General features: G+C 39.1%; 1 protein-coding gene across 2 annotated transcripts in view; it reads right to left on the bottom strand.

Annotated features, from left to right (window-relative positions):
* Positions 1–5,044: 5,044 nt before the first annotated feature.
* rcan3 (regulator of calcineurin 3) overlaps positions 5,045–20,468 on the bottom strand; it is a 30,335-nt gene continuing 14,911 nt past the window's right edge. For both annotated transcript variants that reach the window (XM_026304766.1, XM_026304776.2), the window contains exons 2-4: positions 9,611–9,784; positions 8,289–8,460; positions 5,045–5,796 (exon numbers count right to left, since the gene is read on the bottom strand). In XM_026304766.1, the coding sequence (XP_026160551.1) occupies positions 5,642–5,796; positions 8,289–8,460; positions 9,611–9,784 (501 nt within the window). In that variant the 3' untranslated portion in view covers positions 5,045–5,641. The remainder of the gene's footprint in view (positions 5,797–8,288; positions 8,461–9,610; positions 9,785–20,468) is intronic.

Below are 20,468 nucleotides of genomic sequence, written 5' to 3'. Positions count from 1 at the left end.
GTGGGAATCACAGTGTTTATGTGAAGAGGAGGAGGCTCCACATTTGCTCAGTCACTGCTCCTCACTGAGAGTAATAATCTCAGGCAGCTGGTTTTTCAGGTTCTTCCACCTGGCGCTGAGGCGTGCCTCGACCAGTGATATATAAAAAAAAAAAAGAGGATCCTCTCTAGAGTTGCCTTCTCTGTTCAGCTCTGACCATGATTACTGTTTCTCAAAATCAGCCTGTTTGCAAGTCACAGGATATCTCAAATGATGTGCAAAGGGTGTGTTTTGTCAAAGAAGATGAAAATAACAAAATAACCTGTAATTTATTCAAACCCATGGTATATACTTTTAGCTGTATGTACATGTGATTACAATTTTGAATAAATTATCAACATTACATTGCATTTAAAAATGACTAGGAACTACATCTTTGCATGTTTTGTGTGAGGGTGAGGACAAAGAATGCAGTTTCAATGTTATCAAAAATCCATTCATCTCTCATTTATATGCATGTAGTTACAAATTAACTATGTGAATTACAAACCTTGTTCAAAGGCTACTGGGAGTGTTTGTAGAAAGATAGCATATGTTTAACAACCTTTCTTTTCTTCTATTATAAAACGGCGAGCTCCATTCAACACTTGGCAACATTTGTGTGAAAGTTTTTAGTAATTCACTCATCTTCCCAATTGTCCCACTATGTGCCCCATTTTTTGTCTAGTACATAAGTTCTTGTAACACATCTGCTCTGATAATATTTCCCCAAACTCTGCCAACAACTTGTCAGGCTCGAGCATCATGTTACCTCCAGGGGCAAGATAGTGTCCACAACTATGTTGTGTTTTTGTGAGAAAGTGTAACTGTACCTCTCTGAGGCAGACATACATTGTTCTCCTTCACACTATGAAAGAGGAATTTACAGGTTGTATGTGCACAGTAGTGGTTTTCCAATGTCCCTGTGTTCAGCTCTAGTGGAAGACCATTACAGAAATCTAAAAGCTGGAGGTTAAATTTCATAGAGAAGAATGCACCTTTAATCAGGGAATCTCAGCATGGTGTTGGTTTCAGTCCACTACAACTGTGTGCTGACATGGTCTCATTCTACTGCAGTTCACCTTTATTTATACTTAAAATGAACTGCTTAGATTTCCAAGCATGTCATCAATTCTAATTTGTCTTATTTCCAAAGTTTTGTTGTCTTTCACTTTATGGGAACGATTGACATCTGAATTTTATCTAATTGTTTAATCTGTTTAGCTTTTCAAAATCTGAATGAAAAACTAACTGTAGAGATTCTTGTTTTGCTCATGACTAATCCATCGTTTAACTTTTCTCCATCTTGGTGTAATTCTACAGAGTACTTCTAAAGGAATGTGGAGGTACTGGCCCCATTGACACTCGAGTGCACGTACACTGATGTTCAACAGCAAGGGTCATTGTGAGAAGGAATTCACCAGCCCCATTAAAATAGAAGGCTTTTGTGTGCTGGCGAAGACACAAGGTGCAGAGTGTGGCTCGTTCCACAGCCGTCATGCTCTCTACCTGTAAAATACTGACTGCGGTTCATTGTTTTTACCCATATAGATCCTAAAGTATGCCTGCAGGTTACACAGGTAAACTCTATGACCTTGGAGACGTATCTGCTTTTAATGTGTAGTTTTGGATAACTAAGACAAGTGATTCAGATGTTTTTGCTTAAAGTGTTCATATAATTAAAGCTGCGCTGGCAAGATTTCTTTTTGTGAAATCAGTGATGGCAGCTTGTCTGTTTTGGCTTTGATTTTTTTCTTCCTCGCACACTAATGAAATGCAGTTAGAAGGAAATAGATGAGTAAAAGCCATTGTTAATGGATATGAAAGCAATCACCATCTTCATGATTGGCACAAGGAAACTGCAGATGTAAAATTAAATAGGTAGCTCAGCTGCAGGTCTTATCTGTGTTGCCAGGCATATAACTCACCTTTCATGCCCATTGTTGCTCAGCAAAAGATTTATGAGGATGTTGTCATTGTCTTTACTCTTAAAACAAGGCTCTGATCAGAATATTGACTGTTGTTAGTTAAATGTGTGCAAAGTGCAAGTGACAATACCACTGCAGCAATGCTTCTCTCTACTACTCCAATGGGAAATCAAAGACAAGAAATACTAGATGTGTAAGCTTTGTATTGTTTGAATATAAAATTGTAAAAAATAGCATGAATGTACTAGCTCATGCCCTAATAATCAAACTTTTAAATGTTGGTTCATGTGGTAGAAATCAAGCAAAGACAGTTGGAATGGAATTGGAATGTGAAACATGTACTGATTTACTAAAGAAGTTATTTTTTTATTTATAAAGCATGTATTACGATCCAGGTGAAGGAAATGGGACTGGAAACTGCCTTTTAAATAAAACAATTTTCGATTTATCTTTCAGAATAAGTGATCTTTTGCTCTCTGACTTGAATATATTGATAATATCTGAAAGGCACAAACTGAGTGCTAGTGCTAGTGCTAAGTGAGCTAAGTTCAGTTAAATATAGGTCAAATCTTACAATAACATGTAATAAATCTAGGAAATACTACATTTAGAGCCTACATTGGAAATTTAATTTGAAATACTGTTCCTGTTCCTGCGATAGCTTCTGAAGTGTAGCCGCTAAAGTAAAGAAACTTCTAAAATAAACAACACTAAGCATGGCTTTTAAGAATAAGTCTTTATGTATTTCTCTATGTGAAACAAAGGACTATTATACTACACAAATAGAAGCGGATACTGTAAGAGACAGAGGCCATCTCTGAGAAATAAGTATAGAACATGAAAATACACATACCTGTATAGAACTGTAAATTATTGCTTGTTTTGCTACTTTGTTTTCTGGATTCCTACAGTACAAGACACAATATTCAGATTTCAACAGAAACAGTACAACAGTGACAAACAGTATTATCGACCTTTTTAGTAGAGGTTCCCCAGAAATAAAAGAAACATTCAAAGAGTCCATGTTGAACACAACACAGTGACACTTGGTTTTGATCGAGCATCTTCAGGACTTATTGTTACACATGTTTGTAAGGTTTTTTTTTTATTACAACATTGCCAAGAGAAGCCATAACAAACCACACACTGGGACTGGCCTCAGCAAAAAACAAAAACAAAAACCCAAACAAACAAACAAACAAACAAACAAAAAAAAACTCTGCATATGTACATAAATATACATTTTCACTCCAACAGTGACCAAATGCACCCAATTTGAAAACACCACGACCAGAGAGAGTAAAAAAACAACACACCTTCACAAGTGTAGTTGCTCCTGCTCCGCTGCTTCCTCTTTATTCTAATCCACCTCAGTAGTTTCACCAATCTGTTGTCTGTTTAGATAACTGTGACAGCTTTACTGTCGTGCCAATAAAACTGCACACTGCCAACATGGTGCGTTTCAAAGTACTTTTTCACTTTCTCAGAAAAGATGAATGTTTCTGGTGAACAAACGAAACAAAGACATTGATTTTGTTCTGTTCACTGGTTTTGTCATCGTGCCTCATTTTAAGCCAATAACTGTATACTGCATGTCTGCATCTTTTTTTAGTACATCTTTTGTAGTACAGTCCTATAGATCCAAGAGACGTGCAATTGTCCAAGGTTCACACTAGCAAAAAAGGAAGTGGAGTGTTTCACTCTCTGCAATATGCTGGTGAAAAGGCTAACCAGGTGTTCAGCTTGAAATAAAAACAACACAGAGAAGAAATACAATGTGCGAGAAAATACACCGTGTCTCGTGAAAGCCCATTTTATGTCAATAAAAACAAAACATTGAAAAAGTTTTCACATGCAGGCAAACTCATCTTTTCCTCTAATATTGTTAAACAGCAAAAAGTCATGCTGCCTAATGAGAAGTACATTTTAGACGTAGTGCTGTTGCCTAAAAATGTTTTTTTAAGGAAATATTTGGTCAAATGGATAGTGGATAAGTGGATATTTTTCTGATTCCTACTACAGAATATACTGCAAGTAAGTATGTTAAAATGAAATGAAAAATCTAATGAAAATCAATAAAAAGAACTGTAGTTCTATTGGAAATGTGATTTCTTTCTGTTTATTTTAATACACATCGATGTATTGGCATAAGAAAAAAATCCTTTTGAGGTGAGTAGATGCTTTGGTTGATATATCGTGAGGCTCCTAATTTTCCCTTTTCTCAGCAAAATGCTTACAGGTAAACTAGAAAATCTAAAACGACTATTTCCACAAATCTACTACTTAGCTATTTACAGCAAGAAGCATCGCCGTAGTCTGGTGCACAGCAGGAGACTGTCGAGAGCTCTGCAATTGCTTCGAGACATCAAGAGACACTCCGTGCGAAACGAGCAGTCGTAGGTTTCAAAAGAAAACCTGACACATAGAAAGTGGGTTTGATCAAACAATGTAACCAAGACATTAAAGATGTTGAATTACAACAAACACAATCAGAAAAAACAAAACAAAACAACAACATCCCAAACCCCATGAAGAAAATGAGGGGGATGAACTGTCTCTGATCCATCAAATTCCAACAAAAGCGACAAATGCAAATTTGCCATCACGTTGAAGACTTAACTGTCACACTTACAAAAAAAAACCCATTCAGCTTATTTTGTCCCCAAGACATCACTTTAAACTGCGTGGGGATACACACTTGCGTCAAAACCATCACACCATTTCCCTGTCATCACAACAATAATAGAAAAACACCTCAGCTCCCCATCTACAGAAGTAACTATGCATGCAAAAAGTATTGGGGTATCAAATACACAGTAAGAATACACATCTAGTAGTTTAGCAAAAAACAACACCTCTCCAAATAATAAAAAAAAAAAGACAGAAAGCGAAAACGAAAACGAGCGAAAGAAAAGTCAAACAATCACCACAAGTTTGTTAGACACATACGGCGCTTCGTGCTGTGTGTGATGTTAAATAGATTCCTTTTTATTGATATATTTAGCTAGTACTTGCGTTTCTGTACGTATTTTTTGTAATACAGTATATACATGCAGACAAGAACGGGAACATCACACACTCGATCTTGATGCAAGCAGATATGAAAATGGATTAAAAGAAGAAAAAAACACATATATATATATATATATATATATATGTATATTCTTAAAACAATTTATTTTAAAAAAGAAGAAGAAAAAAAACCGTCTATTTAGAGGTGTTGCATGTCCTCAACGAAAGGTTACTATACACATGACTAAGACAAAGGGAGAGGTACGGTTAAACTAGCTGACTAACTATCAAGCTACAGGGCAGGACTAGCAATGAGAGCTGGGTGTGTGTGACTAGTGACAGGTGCCTGCATTGGGACAGGTTTTTTGACCCCTCCTGCTGAAAATATGGGGGGTTTCTGGGGTGGAGGCAAGCATGCCTGCCGCTCCCCACGCTGTCCGCAGAATGTGATGAGTGTATGTGTGATTCTCATCCATCCCCTTCCAGCCGCCTCATTCCATAGCCACGCTCCCCACAAACACCGTCTTTGAGCAATGTTTGTTGGTTTGTTTTTGCTTGTAGTTGAACTGAAATGAGGGGCATCAACGCTCTCTGTGAGTGCAGAGACGAGAGAGAGAGGGCAGGTTTGTTACGGGTTTAAGGGGCGGTCGGGGGCCGCGCCGGTGTCGGGGGAGGAAGCCTCTCTAGTTGAAGACTTTGGGGGGTCCGTCAGGACGTCTGGTCTGGACGATTTGCTGCTTTGGCCGCACTGCCTCGTCCTCCTCTGTCTCACTCTCACACACGTGGACGACCACGCTGGGGGTGGACTCTGTCCCTGCGTGGAGTTCATACTTTTCACCTGGAAGGATGACGGGGAAAGCAGGAGATTTCATTAAATATGCCTGCTGTATGTGACATGAACCATTTACTAGATGCATAATTCAAGTACATTCAAAGATGAAAGGTATTGTTCATATTGTTTGAATGGTTACTTTGCAGATTAAAGCTTTACAACCTTTGATCATCTTATAAAATAATGCTCAGTACATGAAGCTACAATATTTAAATTCAAGGTATCAATACTAACATTCCCTCAATACAGCCAGATAAGATGCTCCATAATGTGTGCATCATAATATTTTTCTAATACTACTTTCAGTATTGTCAGTTACTTACTCTAAATTAGATAAAAATGTAAGATGTAGGATTTTACTTGTAAATAATGAAATATATTTTTTCCTCTCTGTTCAAGAATGGTTCAGTACAGGACATGGAGGGACATGGATCTAAAAGGAAGCAAAACACTTTTCTTGGAATAGTCCCACCATTTGTCCAGATGCCAAACTAAGAGAATTCTGATTGAAAACATACACATGAGAGATTGTATCACAGTTGCCATGGAGATGAGATCAGACAGCTGGCAGACAGGAGGAAATTGGTCTAGTAGCTTTTCACTGTGGTGCCAAACAGTGAGATGGACAGTGAATAGAGTCCTGCTGTTACCGCAGGGAGTTGACAGAGGGAGTCAGCGTGCTGTGCTGCAGCCCTGCGCTAATCTGATTTTAGATGCCAAGAACAAAGCCATTTCCTGATGCCTCGTGTTGCTGTGGTAACAGCAGAAAGTGTCAAAAGTGGTCCTCTGGGCTAGGCTGTATGTGTGTGTGGAAAGTTTAATCCTGTTTTTGTTGATAACAAAAAGACACTAGTGTTCAGTGAATATAGACTAAGGAATAATGTTTTTCACTTTATCAGCTCGAGCATGCCCACATACACAAACACTAGAAAGATAGAAAGATACTGTGGACATGGCACACCTTTTCCTGTGTGTTGGATGACATTTTATAAAGGTTGCTGCAATCTAAAATCTTGTTGACAAGGCAGACAGAGAGAGGAGACATTACTGAGCAGAAAATCTGCCCGGGAACAAGACTTTAAAATCGTCCAAATCTAACTGTGCTGAGCTCCGCTACCAACACATTTAATTCACTTGCTAAAATTGTAATAGGATGAAAACAGCGAAAGATCAATTCATGGTGCAGTGAAACCAATCTAACTGGCATCATTAAATCAGCGGCTTTGTTCTTAAATATGCACTTAATGACTACATACTGGAGTAATGTTTGTTCAAGACTCCCATCATTTCATTTCAGAATATGCCATACCCTTTTTCATAGGACCTGGATACTTGCCCCCCTTACAAAACACCATTTATAATGATAATTGTTGCAGATTTAGAGCATGAAATCTTAGTAATCTCAGAGTCAGGCTAAAGCTTGCTGATGGTCTGTGTAGAAGACATAAAATTAAAAAAACAGAATTGTTTTCCTGTTGCAGGATAGAGCTAGTTAGTCCTGGTGTATAATGAGGAAAAATGTAACTATTTTCTTTTATTCAATTGTATGTTTTCAATTTTAAATTTGGGAGAAAAAGCTTTTAGAATGAGAACTAGCCAGTGTAATGGTTGGGAAATGCATCTCTAACATGTGTAATTCTGGCTGGATCTGTAACTCCACAAATCAGTATAGTTAATTAATGATGCACTGCTTGGCCACTAAGTTAAGTAACGTTTAGTTACTGTTGGGGGTAAACCATTTAGCCAAACATGCTAATGACTGCATCTTATGTTAGAATAAACTAACACACTGTTTTATTCCTTTCTTGCACACACACACACACACACACACACACACACACACACACACACACACACACACACACACACACACAAATGCTCGCATTGAGTATTTCCTTAGAGATATCACATTGCAGCAAGTTGCAGTCAAGCACTGACAGTGACTTATGGTGGCCAGTAGTGTGGATTTGAGTTACGGGCTTTGAGCAGTTTTTTTTGCTGCCTGACCAAGACCATATTCACAATAGCAGCGGAGCAGGAAATTCTATATTGACAGCCTTTTCACATAGAGAGATTGCATTTAAATGCCATTTAATTCATAATGGCATTACAGAGTCACATAATGGGATGTAATTTCATACATGAAAATGCATCAGTCAAAGTAGAGCAAATGCTGTCTCACAAACATGACTGAAAATGCTGCAGGAGTCAAGAATAAAGCAGTGATGATTCAATGATGTCCAACCCAATTCCTTTGTCCTATTTACTTCCTAGATACATAACCTTTTCAAAAACACTCCACTGAGGAGCCTGAAACGATTTCCTGTTTGTGTCTGGGTTACTGTTCAGATATGATTGCATCAAATTAGATCATTTTAATATCTCCATTATTACTGTTTTCCTAGTATTGTACCTTTTGTGTGCATGGCTGTGTACTTACCGTGTGTATGTGTGTAAGCATGAGTATACTGCTTTATTTACTAGTTAGTAGTACTAACCGGGTCCTAGCTTGGCTACTGCACACAGCAGGTCGTAGTTAATGACAGGTGTAGCGTCTTCGCTCTGGCTCCAGCCCACAGGTGGTGAGGCAGGTGGAGAGATCAGAAACTGCTTGACGGGCTGGGGAGGGGCCAGATATGACTTGTCAATGTCTTCGTCACCATTCTGGACCTATAAAAGATGAGACGACAGTTGATAAGGACTATAGTGCCCTAAATTGGGGATGTTAGTGAAGTGGATGAAGTTGTCAAATGCCGCAAGAATGAATCTGTACACCAGTCTCATGCTTAACTGATTCAGTACACTATATAAAGTGGAAATAGCTGCAACCTAACTTATTGCAATACTGCCTGTACACATTGACAACAACCTGGGTTTTTAGAAGTGCATGCAATAGTACAAAATTATGCCAAGGTGAGCGTGGGTAATTGTTCGATATGTAACCCTGATACTTAAAAACAAGAAAAGCATGTTAGGATTGCAGTCACAGCTTCTGTCTTTTAGTCTCAAAACGCAGGTCTCTTCCCACGAGTGGATTTTGGCGTAGTGATAGCAGCCAATTGCCATAATTACAATTCCTACATGTGGCATCTGTCTGAGCTGTAAAATCCTTAATCCTCTTACATCAAAGTACTGAGAGGTACAGCAGAGGTCATGATTAGTGATGTATTTGTGATAAAGCGAGCATCATTTAAAAGTTGAATCATGAATGAATTTTATGGTTTGTAGGCCAAGTGATATCAACACACTTGGGTTTAAGTCTGAGTTTAAAAAAACTCCATCCGTTCCATGTAGCAGCTGTTTTAAGACATTTCTCAGTATCTACAGTTCAGTGGTTTTTCTGCATATGAACTGCAGCACTGTAGAACGATGAGTCTTACCGATGTAGATATGACAGAATATGGCATATAATGTGCATAATAAATATGTTCTTCTTCTTCTGTTTTTTCTTGCCATTTGTTTTCTCTGCAAGCAACATATAGACACACAGGATTGATGGTAGAGAAACCAAAAATGTATGACTTTATGTGATCAATCATGTGACTGATGGGATTAGAGAGTTGGTGGGTTAAGGAAGCAGTCAGGTGTGGCTCCAAGAAAAGAGGATCAACAAAAAAAAAAGAAGGTGAAAGGAGCGTGCGGAGTTGAGCAGCACCCTTTGTCCGAGTTTCTGTCCCTGTTCTGTGGGTGGATTTGTGTGTGGGGACACTGTAGATGCACAGTGACATAACATGTAAATAAGCAGTGCTCTTTCCTTAGAGGTTTCATGTCACAGGCCTCCTGCTTGCTCTCTCCCAGACCCTTTAAACTGTATACTCACTTGGGCGAAGTAGAGTTTAAGCTTCTTTCCGTTGAACTCCGATTCATGTAGCTCGATTCGAGCGCGGGCAGCGGCCTCTGGGGTGCTGAAGTTGATCCGCACTCTTCGGAAGCTTTTGAACATCTGGAAAGTCGTATGTTCATCATAGATCCTAAACAACGCCTCAAATCTCTCCTGAGGATAAAAACACAGAAATGTACCAACAGAATTAAAATTGCACTTCATATTATTTCTGTGCTTGTTCTGCAAGTTAAGTGTTTTTATATGAGAAAAATTAAAAAAGAAAATGTTGCTGATTAATTTTCTGTTAATCACCTAATTGATTTATCGGCTAATATCAATGCTACTAACATAGAGGAGTGGTTGCATACTGTTAGAGTTATGTTCTATTTTATATACTTTATTTTGTAAAATAAACCTTTCAAAATATGGTTATTTTGTGTAAATAACCAATCCAAGCTATGTCCTCTCCATTACTTCTTATATTTTTGGTAAAAATATGAGACATGTCAGGGTGAGCTCAAATTATTCACTGGCACCTCTGAACAGAATGGACGTGACTAACTGTTTTGCACCCATTTCATTTGCTATTAAGTTAATGAGTAAATTTTCCTGCAATCTTCTCTCCTACTGTCTCACAATCCGCTCTTCCCACTCTTCCTGTCCCTGTTTTTTATCCTTATGTAATTCTCCCCTCTCTTATCACCCCCCTCTTCTCTCTTAGCAGCACACTTTGTCTTTAACTATGCCCATATGATATATTCCCTCATTTCCCATGTGTTTTTTACACTGTCCTCTCCACAGACGTCATAATGGCCTCCTCAGCTGCGAACTCAATCAAGCAGCTCAGTAGGAGGCAAAAAGGAACAGGTAAAAAGCAATCGGGAGAGCTGGTTTCCCAGAAATCAGTAGCAGCATTCTTTATTTCCTAGTCGTTTCCTAGCACAGATGGAAACGTAAGTTTAAAAGTCCTTCCATGAATCAAGACAAAAGATGGGCCGAATGTGCCCCTCTGATGTTTGGGCCTGATTTGGACTTCTGCAAGTTTGGCAAATGTTTACTAAGAGTGCTGTAATTTCATTTGTTTAGTTTTTGCTCCACTCATTTTATCCTGCAATAATTACACAATTCCTTTTTTATCAATGTGCAATCAAAGCTCGTGTAGTTACAACATGACAGCATGTCAAGCATATGATAATACTGTTGCCTTTTCTTATTGCCTTTAATTTATTCATGAGCCCAAATTCTCAAGAGCCGTGTGCGCAGCTAGTGTCATTGATACCAATTGGTAAGCACCCCATATTATTTCAGTCAATGATCATGCTTTCATATGACACCTTAATATAATAAATGTTCTTTTCTGCAACAGGCAGTGGAAGACAGACAACAGAAATACTCCAATAACACCGTCCTTGTTCAGCTGACACAGCACCTCTCAACAGAGCGGTAAGAAGTGTCTGTTACCTGAAGGTACACAGGCTGCATGCCGGCTGTGAAATTTGCCGCCGCACTTCAGTGACAGCTTAGTGATGGAAGACACCAGGTATCTGTGAACCCTGCACAGTCAAATGAGTGCTTGGTTCTTGGCTGCGTGTCATCTTAGTCCTGTGTCCTTGGGATGAATCCTTAAACTTGGACCAGTGATCTCATCTTGTTTGACAGTTTGTGGTTCGTTCTACTTGTCAGCTTTAACGCTTAATAAGATTTAATACATCATGCAACTCCAAGCTACACATCACAGCCAATAAGTGTGCTTATTTTGTAAAATGGGCAGGTTTTAATTTCTATATGTACTAATTTTATATCACATTTGACTAAAGCTTATAGGAGTGAAACTAATAATTCATTTCTAATTGCTTAATTATTTGATTTGTAAAACCTCAGAAAACAGTGAAAAATACTTGTTCCTTCTGACAAAGTCAAAAACCTGAAGATATTAAGTTTACTACGGAAAAAAAAGAAAACAATACTGTGAGAAGCTGGAACCATCAGGGGTTTTGTATTGATGCATAGAAAATGATTTCAATAACTGATTGATTAATCCACTAATAGTTTAATGCTACCTTACCCTATGGTACTTCAGGACTGGAAAGTAAATTAAGCCCCAAAATGTAAAACACAATTACAAAATGTAAAAACATCACGTCACGTTATCATACTGTGATGATTACCATTTTTAAGGAAATACCATCTAAACATATTTTATACATATGAATTAAGGTACTAGTAGTGTCATTTTAATTACTGTTTTATGACATCAAAGTTGTAAGCACAAATGCCAGTATGAGGCTGAACATCTTCTAAAATACAGGATGTACTCTGCATCTGTGCAGGGAAATCACATCATCATCCTGTCTGACACATGCAGAGTTGTTAATGATTCAGCAAGCTGTGATCCACAGTTATGCTGCAGCGTGGTGTACACTGTGGCAAAACAATTTGCATTTTAGAAATAAGCAGATTACCGCTTTTACTCATAATCCACCCTTCTTCCCTTTTTGTTTTATTCCTAGTTCTTCTCCCCATGTAAGTTCATCTGACCCCCCCCCCCCCTTTGCTAAATGCCTCGGGGTAGCTGGATAACCTTCAGAGTTGACTTCACCTTCATGATACCATTTTTAGTCAGGGTTCTGGTTCGCCATACAAGGCCCATTCTTAGGGAGCAATGAAAAGAGTTCAAGTCAGGAATGCGTGAATATCTTGATTCCTTTTATGCATTTTGGGGATGGTTGCAATTAGAATGCAACAATTCAGCCAGTACCCTGTTAATTATAGTGTTTCTTAGAATGGTTTGGCTTTAACTTTGACGTTGGAGCCAAATGCCCAATGCAGAGTTTACAATATATATGGCCATTTTTGTTGCTAGTATATAAATACTGAGTAGTGTTTTTTAAACACATTTGAGAAAAGAAAAAAAGAAACATTCATGGTTTCATATGATTTGGGTTCAATTATAATTAGCTTGAGAATGGCAACAAAGAGCTTGTTTGTCCAATACGTAGGGCCCACTTAAGTGTTTATTCAAACCATGAATTTTCCATGAGCCAAATGTCAACTCCATGTCTGCTAACCGATACGGTAGTCTTTAATATGCACACACATACAAACACTCACATAGTGGGCACTCCTTTAGCCTAAATGAATGTTTTGGCATAAGCAAAGATGTGGGAAAGCTTCAAGATCATGTTCCATAATAGCATGTACCCCGAACACTGATGCTGATACACCCACAGCCGATGGGTGTGTAACAAGTGAGCGTGCTAATCACTAATTTATGCATCTCTAGGAGCGGACGTCCTGAGAATAAGAAGAGGATGAGGAGGGGGAAACAAGGAAGAGGGGAGGTATATTGAGTTACACATGGCTAAAAGGTGGCCTGCTCATCTGTCATCACATAGTTCCCTGTGGTGACCCACTCCCTTTGTGTGTGTGTGTGTGTGTGTGTGTGTGTGTGTGTGTGAGACTTAAGTGAGTATGTGTGGGATGTGGGCAATGTGATCCTTTACTGTGTTTTCACAACTAGTTAACTGGTATTGCTGTAAATACATACACACACTGTGCATACAAATGAATAGAGAGCATGTCTGCATGGTAAAATAAAGTGACAGGTAGCACCATTATCTACGCACAACTGAAAGACAATCACTTTACTGTCAGCACATACAGACTGCTTCAACTGCACTAAATTTAAAACACATGGACACACACACGCGCGCACACACACACACACACACACACACAGCTTGATCCAACGGCTGCTACTACTGTATTTACCGGGAGAGAGGGCTGTAGAACAACAGGTGAGTGAGGAGAACAGCATGTTCCTGTTTTTCACTCTCAACAAGGCAGATAACATCATCAACTGAAGATGCTGGGTGAAAATGTGATCTATCTCATGTACCATGTACTGTATCTAGGGAACAGCAAAAAAGACAAAACTAGATATATTTGGAGGACAAATAATGAAAAATTTCAAGTTATAAATCAGCATCACCTTCATGAATCTTTGTGATGTTATAGTGTATTTATAAATCTCTCTGTGTTGGAGACTGTCACAGGACAGCTGGACAGTTGTTGCTCTGTTCCCAAGTGCAAGTGATTTATGGAAATGGGTTCTACAATTTGCTTGCAAATTTCTTTTGTAAAAGCTTAATAGAAAATAGCAAATGGAAATTTTTTCTTGTAGCATCATCAGGAAAAACGTTTGAATTTGTGCTTCAGTTGCTACAAATTTTCACCGTTTTTTTTTTTAAAGGAGCCATCTTTACCTTTGTGTTGTATTTCTCCATTCAGTTTTCATCTTCCATTACAGAAACAGCGCGAAAAAATTAGGTGAACATGCAAATGAGCTGGTGCTAAAGTGCTAAAGTTCTAGCTAAAATGCAAATTGTATTCTGAGTATCAACAATTCGTGACTGTTGTGACAAAGCCTGTGCATCCTACAGGGGAAACAACAATAATAAAGAATGAAAAATACAACATATAAAGAAGCCCAACAAAGAGACAGAAAGGAAACCTGCACAATTAAAATCCTGCGTGGAGAGATGTAAAGCTTGGTGGTGGCTGCAGGGTCATCCTTCAGCACATTGCCACTTGAGTAATGAGGCAGTTATATTTCTGATGGTAATGGAAAGGCTGTCATCATGGTGGCAACAGGACAAGCCCGCAGGCATGACTCACATTCAGTGGCACAGAGGCAGCAAGCACAGAGCCAGCTAGTTGTCCTGACACACAATCATCTGAACAAAAGATCAGTCGGCTTAAGGTTGAGGCACGGGTTTATTGGGCGATGCCAATGGTTTGATCTGGTGCGAAGTCGGACAGCAGAACAATAAACAGCAATGATTGACAGAGCATTGCGGAGGCAAATGGGAGAGGGTGATAAAGCTAAGGACTTAACAAGTGTGTACTGTATCTCTACCTCAGAGTTCTGTCAGGTAGCGAATGGTGGTAGAATTAGGTGTAAGTTGATCTGTGACTGAACAGTTTTTCTTATGCAAAGACAGAATTAAGTTTATGTCAGCACAGTTAACACAATGACACACAAACATGCACTGAGCCCAGCTTCAGCTTCACCAATACATCCTCACAAATACTAGATTCTGAACGTATTCTCTCTGAATTGTATCCAAACTGTGATGCTCCAGAAAAGACACAACTTGATACCAATTTCCGTTGTTGTTTTGGTTGTTCATTGTCAGCTTAAGGAGTTAAATAAAGCCCCCATTTTCAGTTGTTTGTTCTCTGTTAGTGAAATGTCTGTTCACTTCTTATCGGCCATGTGCCTGAAAAATGCACCAAACACACAATAAAGAACAAAGTATCCCGATTCTAATGTCAAAATAAGAGACTCTGGATTGACAGTGGGGCCCTATTGAATTTGAGCCAAAAGATTTAAATTTAGTGACTGAGTCACAATGTTCTATTTGGATCTAGTTTCTCATTTAAGCTAGTACAGTATTAAAATCACATTGGCACTCAGAGACCAAAATCCATGACTGTAATCCACAAGCTAGTTCACTTCTATGTTGAATTACACCACTTGGCACTTTGGATCAATATTTAAATGCCTGACCAAGCCTAATTGGGATGTAAAGAAGGGTTATTCTGTGTTTTTTTTTATTCCTTTGGTGAATATCGGAGCTTCCTCTGTGACACGTGCCTAGCTTTGGCACAGTCTAATCCAGACCCTCGTGACTGAATGGGATTTGGGTGAAAACCAACAAAATAGGTCACGCAGCCTAAGGGTGAGTCAGGACAGTGTTATACTAAAAATAGATCATTTTCGAATAATTAAAGCAATTCATTTCTTAACTGTGTAGACCATCCTTTTTAATTACCGTCCCCTCTAAAGTTCCAAACTGGAACTAGTCTAATGAGGTCAAAGAAGGGCAGGGAAGGCAGATTTTAGAGGTAACAGCTGAAGCTGGAGGAAACATCTCATACTTGAATGCCTGTCTGGTCCAGCCCATTTTTGCTTATCACATCCCCCATTTTTCCATAAACCAGAGCCAACTTTCCATTACACTTATGCCTGTGTGCAGTTACTACTACTACTAGCTATAACTCATGACATTATGAAAATGTATTACGTTTAAAACATGAGACCTTTGCCTCTATAACATTACTATGAAAACTGTCAAGTAAATCAAAGTAAATCAAAATAAGATGATGTTTCCATTCCACTTTTAGAGTGCACTGTCTCTTCTCTGCTTCTGTTGCTGTTCTTCTGCATGTTTTTTTTTAATGGTTTGGGAAGTGGCGACACTGAATGATGACAACATGTGCAGAAGAGTGAGATGTTAGAAAAGCCACACAATGTCTAATCAGGCCACGGCTGCATAGTCAGAACAGATAGGAATCAAATCTAAGACCACTCGTGCTGGTGACCCACATCTGATAAGAAAACAAAAAAACAGATTTGGTTCCATACAATAATCAGATGGAGGAAAAAAATGGATTTGGGCTATTTCAACATAAAATGAGAACATAGTGTAGAACACCTGATGACTGTGACCACTCTGTTGAACTACAAAAACAGAGCGCTCTCATGTTTGTAGAGCGATGTGTCTTTTCACTCATAAACAATCTCTGGTAGAGTACAGGCGAAGGTTGCAGTGTAGTTTTTATGGAATTAACATTCATTTTCTGCAGCTGATATAATCTACTCCTGGTGTCTCTGGTTATTTTAGCAATGATCAGAGCTGGCTGTAAATGAGAAGCCTGCTAATGTAGCCCGCATGTTTTCAACTTTGGTTTTTGCAAATGACAGATTTACAACACAAGATAAAAGCTTTAAAAGAAATTCATTAGCATCTGAGCTTAATGTAGCTTACTGGATCTAAAATGGAACAAGCTATTGGAAAAGCAAACCCCGTTGTTAAGTACTCGCTGTGTTCAGATAGAATGGATACATGGATGGATAATAGGGACAAACCCAGCTGTGTACAAAGTCAGTAGAAAGATGCAATAAAACCTAAACTGATGTTAAGTGCTCTTGTCACTTTTAGTCTGGTGGATTGTGCACATTTGACTGATTGCTCTGTGTTAACCTTTGAACAAGAAGAATATTTGACTTTCTTAAGCATTATTGTGTAAATACAACTGTACTTATGACATGCATTCACATACGCATTTAGGTCTGTGGCCGATTATTATAGAGATTATTACAGAGTAGGAAAGACTATAACCTACAGTCAACTTGCTGACTGCTTAGGATGAGGTAATATGTGAGTCTTGATATTACTGGATAAAATCTGAGGTTGCGGGTGTGTGGTGATCCAATACTTACAACAGACAGACAAATACAGCCTCTGTCAAATCAGACAATGCAGTCAGTACATTAGCATAGCTTTGTGAGGCCTGCATAAACACTGGGGAGGGATTTGAACGGGCAAAGTGTTATAACAGTGAAATCAATAACCGAAATGGGGAGGGTATCGACAGGGTCGACGCTGCGGTGCTACACAGCTGCTCCCTTGGGGACACTGCGTCCACGACAGGGAGACTGAAATCAGTTTACAGCATGTGGGGACACATTAATCCTATTATCACCAATGTGATCGTTATGGTTTTTATTGAGGTAGGAGCTTTTCCTCATCAGCAGCACTTAAGCTTGGTTGAACACACATGCACACACAAACACACACACAGACACAACTAACATGCAACATGGCCACACAGACTCCCACACAGAGCCACACACAGAGAGTTATGCAACATTACATAAGGTTGCTACACCAACAGCTCTTACCTTGTGCCACCACAAAAAATGGACAGATGAGCTCTTTTTCTTTACTCACCATCATTCAGTATCCAAAGTAGACACTGAAACTAGTAATGCCCTGGCGTTTGGAGTAATGCTACAGTGTAATGCATGTCATCTTTGAGTAATGGCACATGGGCAGTGGTCGAGATTCAATTTGCAAAGAACATCCACGTTTTTAGAAACTGAAACTAGTCGATATTTCTCATTTCTGTTTGACACATGACAGAATTAATAAATATAATTGTTTTATCACTACTGCATGCATTAAAAAATGTAAACACTACTTTATTCAATTTTAATAAAGTTCAGCTTTAGCATCAAGTATGGTGCAGACCATGTCTGTTTGCCTGTAACCTTATTGTATTCTTTAAGGCTATGGGCTTGGTATCAGTATTTTAGGCACTACAATTTCCCTGCCTTTCCAGACTCTTGTGTGTTGGACTGGAAGTCCTACTGGAAATTCTGAAATTGTATTTGCATTTCATTTGAATTATAAAGGCCAATCAGTGTATGACGCTGTTTCTTCTTTCTTTGCAAATCGATTATGGGCCTCTTCATTCCATGTCAGGCCTTTTTCTTTGCTTCTAAACTTATCACTTCACAGTCATGTCGCTTTGGCCACTTGGTAACCAAACACCCCGCCTGGAGACTGCTCTTTATTCTGCAACAATCTAACGGACGCTGCGCTAACCTTTAGCTGACACCTGAGCCACAGCACTTCGCTAGGGTTTCAGGTCAATGTGAGCTGCCCATCTGCACTTGCCTAGTGCCGACACTGGGGGAGCAGGCACACCTGAGCCCACTGCTGTGGCCCATGAACGCTCAGCATTGCCAAGACGCAGATCTGGTTTCCTACCACCATAGAACATGATACTGTCAGTCTACATCCCTCCTGTCTGTTCTGCTGCTGCTCCCGTGCCTCTTGCCTTCACCCCAACAAGTGATGGAAGTGCATCACAACAGTGTCTTTAAATGTGAGTCTGTGCTCATATTAACCTTCAGATCTATTTGATGGGCATGGATGGAGAGACCTGTCTGTGTCCTTTCTACAAATTATAAAGCAACGAAGAGACAAGGGTTCAAATTAAATAGCCAAGGGCTGATAATAGCAAATGGTAATAAATCCATCAAAAACCTGCCATGAATTATGCTGAAACTTGATTTTGATCTAGAAAATATGAATAATATCTGTAATGTCTGTTTGTGCTCTCTCTCTCGCTCGCTCTGTCCTCTCTCTCCCTGTAGGTTTCCCTGGTCCTGGAGCTGTATATTGCTGATGTGCAGTTACTGGATCCATCAACCTGCACACTGTTTATTTGTAGTTTCTTGATGTTTGTTTCTCTCTCTTCTATCCACTCACCCCAAGCATTCGAGGCAGATGGTACCCAAACTAAGCCTGGTTCTGCTGAAGGTTTCTCCCTGGTTTCTCCAGAGCTGCTGAGTGCTTAGTCATAAGGGATTTGTTGGGTTCTGTATAAAGTGCCTTAAGATGATTTTTATGTTGATTTTAAAATGTGATCTTTCAAACAAAAATGCCAAATATAACACAGTTATACATTCTCAATTGTGAAGCTTGCCTCATATTCCTTGTCATATATGAAAAAAGCAATGTGAAGGAGAAATTGCGATGGGTATTTTTCCCATTTTATAACCCAGTTGAGTGTGGACAGGAAAGATTACTTTTAAGGCTAAAAAACTTCTTCACTTCTGATATTGTAGTGTTTGTTCTGAAACAACCATCACAAATGAGAAGAAATGACAACGTTATATAAGATACGTCAAAAAAGATAATTGCAAAACATCATATGCATGAGCAAGATCAGTTCAGTTTTGCTGAGCTATAAACAGCAGATTAGTCACCAAATTTCTCCTCCTTCCTCATAATAACCATATGTTCTGTGACGATGAATCCGAAGGACAGACATATGACACAAGTGGCACATGGAAAGACAGACAGACAGGAGGACAAACAAAAAGTGACCCAGGCACATGGAAACTTTTCCAAGCGTCCTTAGTGAGGAGCCGTGTGTGTTTGCTGACAGAGGTGTTTGTCTGTTGGTCTGTGAGTCCGCTGACTCACTGTTGTGGTTGGAGTGTGTGACTGTGTCAGTGTTAATACAGATTTCTGTGTGGGAGAGCAGCAAATAGCTGTCTTTTGTGGGCTGCCATGCCACTCCTGTAGTGCTTTTATAATATGTTTGTCTATAATAAAGTGCAAATAGGTCATAAAATCTTTTTTCCCCCCCAATGTTAATGTGTTAAATTCTTCTAAATAAATAAATAAAAAAACCCATCTAATTCAGTGACAGACTGAAGCCAGAGAGGCACTTATCGGGAGAAAGAGCAGGTTGACAGCAGGGTTAATTATTTATACATTTACAGTATGAGGGAGCAAATGAATAGGAAAGTTTCAAACTGGCAAGTAAATAAATACATAAATAAGATGTAATTACCAGCAAGAAATGAAGTAAGCCAGGTAACTGTAAAGGGTTGCATAATACATTCACCTGCCAACGTCGTATGACCTTCAGCATGTGTCCTGTGCCATCATCTGCTGATGCTGATAGATTTCCCAGGTAATGACAGTGTGATGAACACACACATACTAACAGCACCTGCTTTCAACCCACAGCTCTGGCCTCACTAAATCTCATAATAGTCCTTTTGTTTTCTCCAAAATAGATACAGAGAACTTTGGAATAGGAGCCTGCTGCATCATCAGCTCTCCCATCATTATAATGACAACCTGTCCTGTCCACAGCCTCTCTGATTGGCTCATTAATGATGTAACCAGCAGGGATTAATCCAAGGCGAGGGCAGGCCATTATAACCGCCATTCACAAAGCATCTCCTCTAATTAAACACCTACCATTCACTTATTTTCTTCATGTCACCCATTCTAGCTCCACTGCCATTGCCTAATCTTTCTGTGACGTGTCTATAAATAGCAGCAATCCAAATATTAGTTCACCCAAAATGATTTGCACCAAAAACAGGATTCTGATTATTGTTTCTCATCTTTCAGATTTGGAGATTATTAATAAAAACAAGGGCATTAGACAGGCTCAGATCTTGTTGAATGATAATAAA

The sequence above is a fragment of the Mastacembelus armatus genome, chromosome 22 (assembly GCF_900324485.2).
Source record: "Mastacembelus armatus chromosome 22, fMasArm1.2, whole genome shotgun sequence".
Lineage (NCBI taxonomy): Eukaryota > Metazoa > Chordata > Actinopteri > Synbranchiformes > Mastacembelidae > Mastacembelus > Mastacembelus armatus.
Note: the sequence above shows the minus strand (reverse complement) of the source record. Positions and strands in the feature narration are given on the sequence as shown.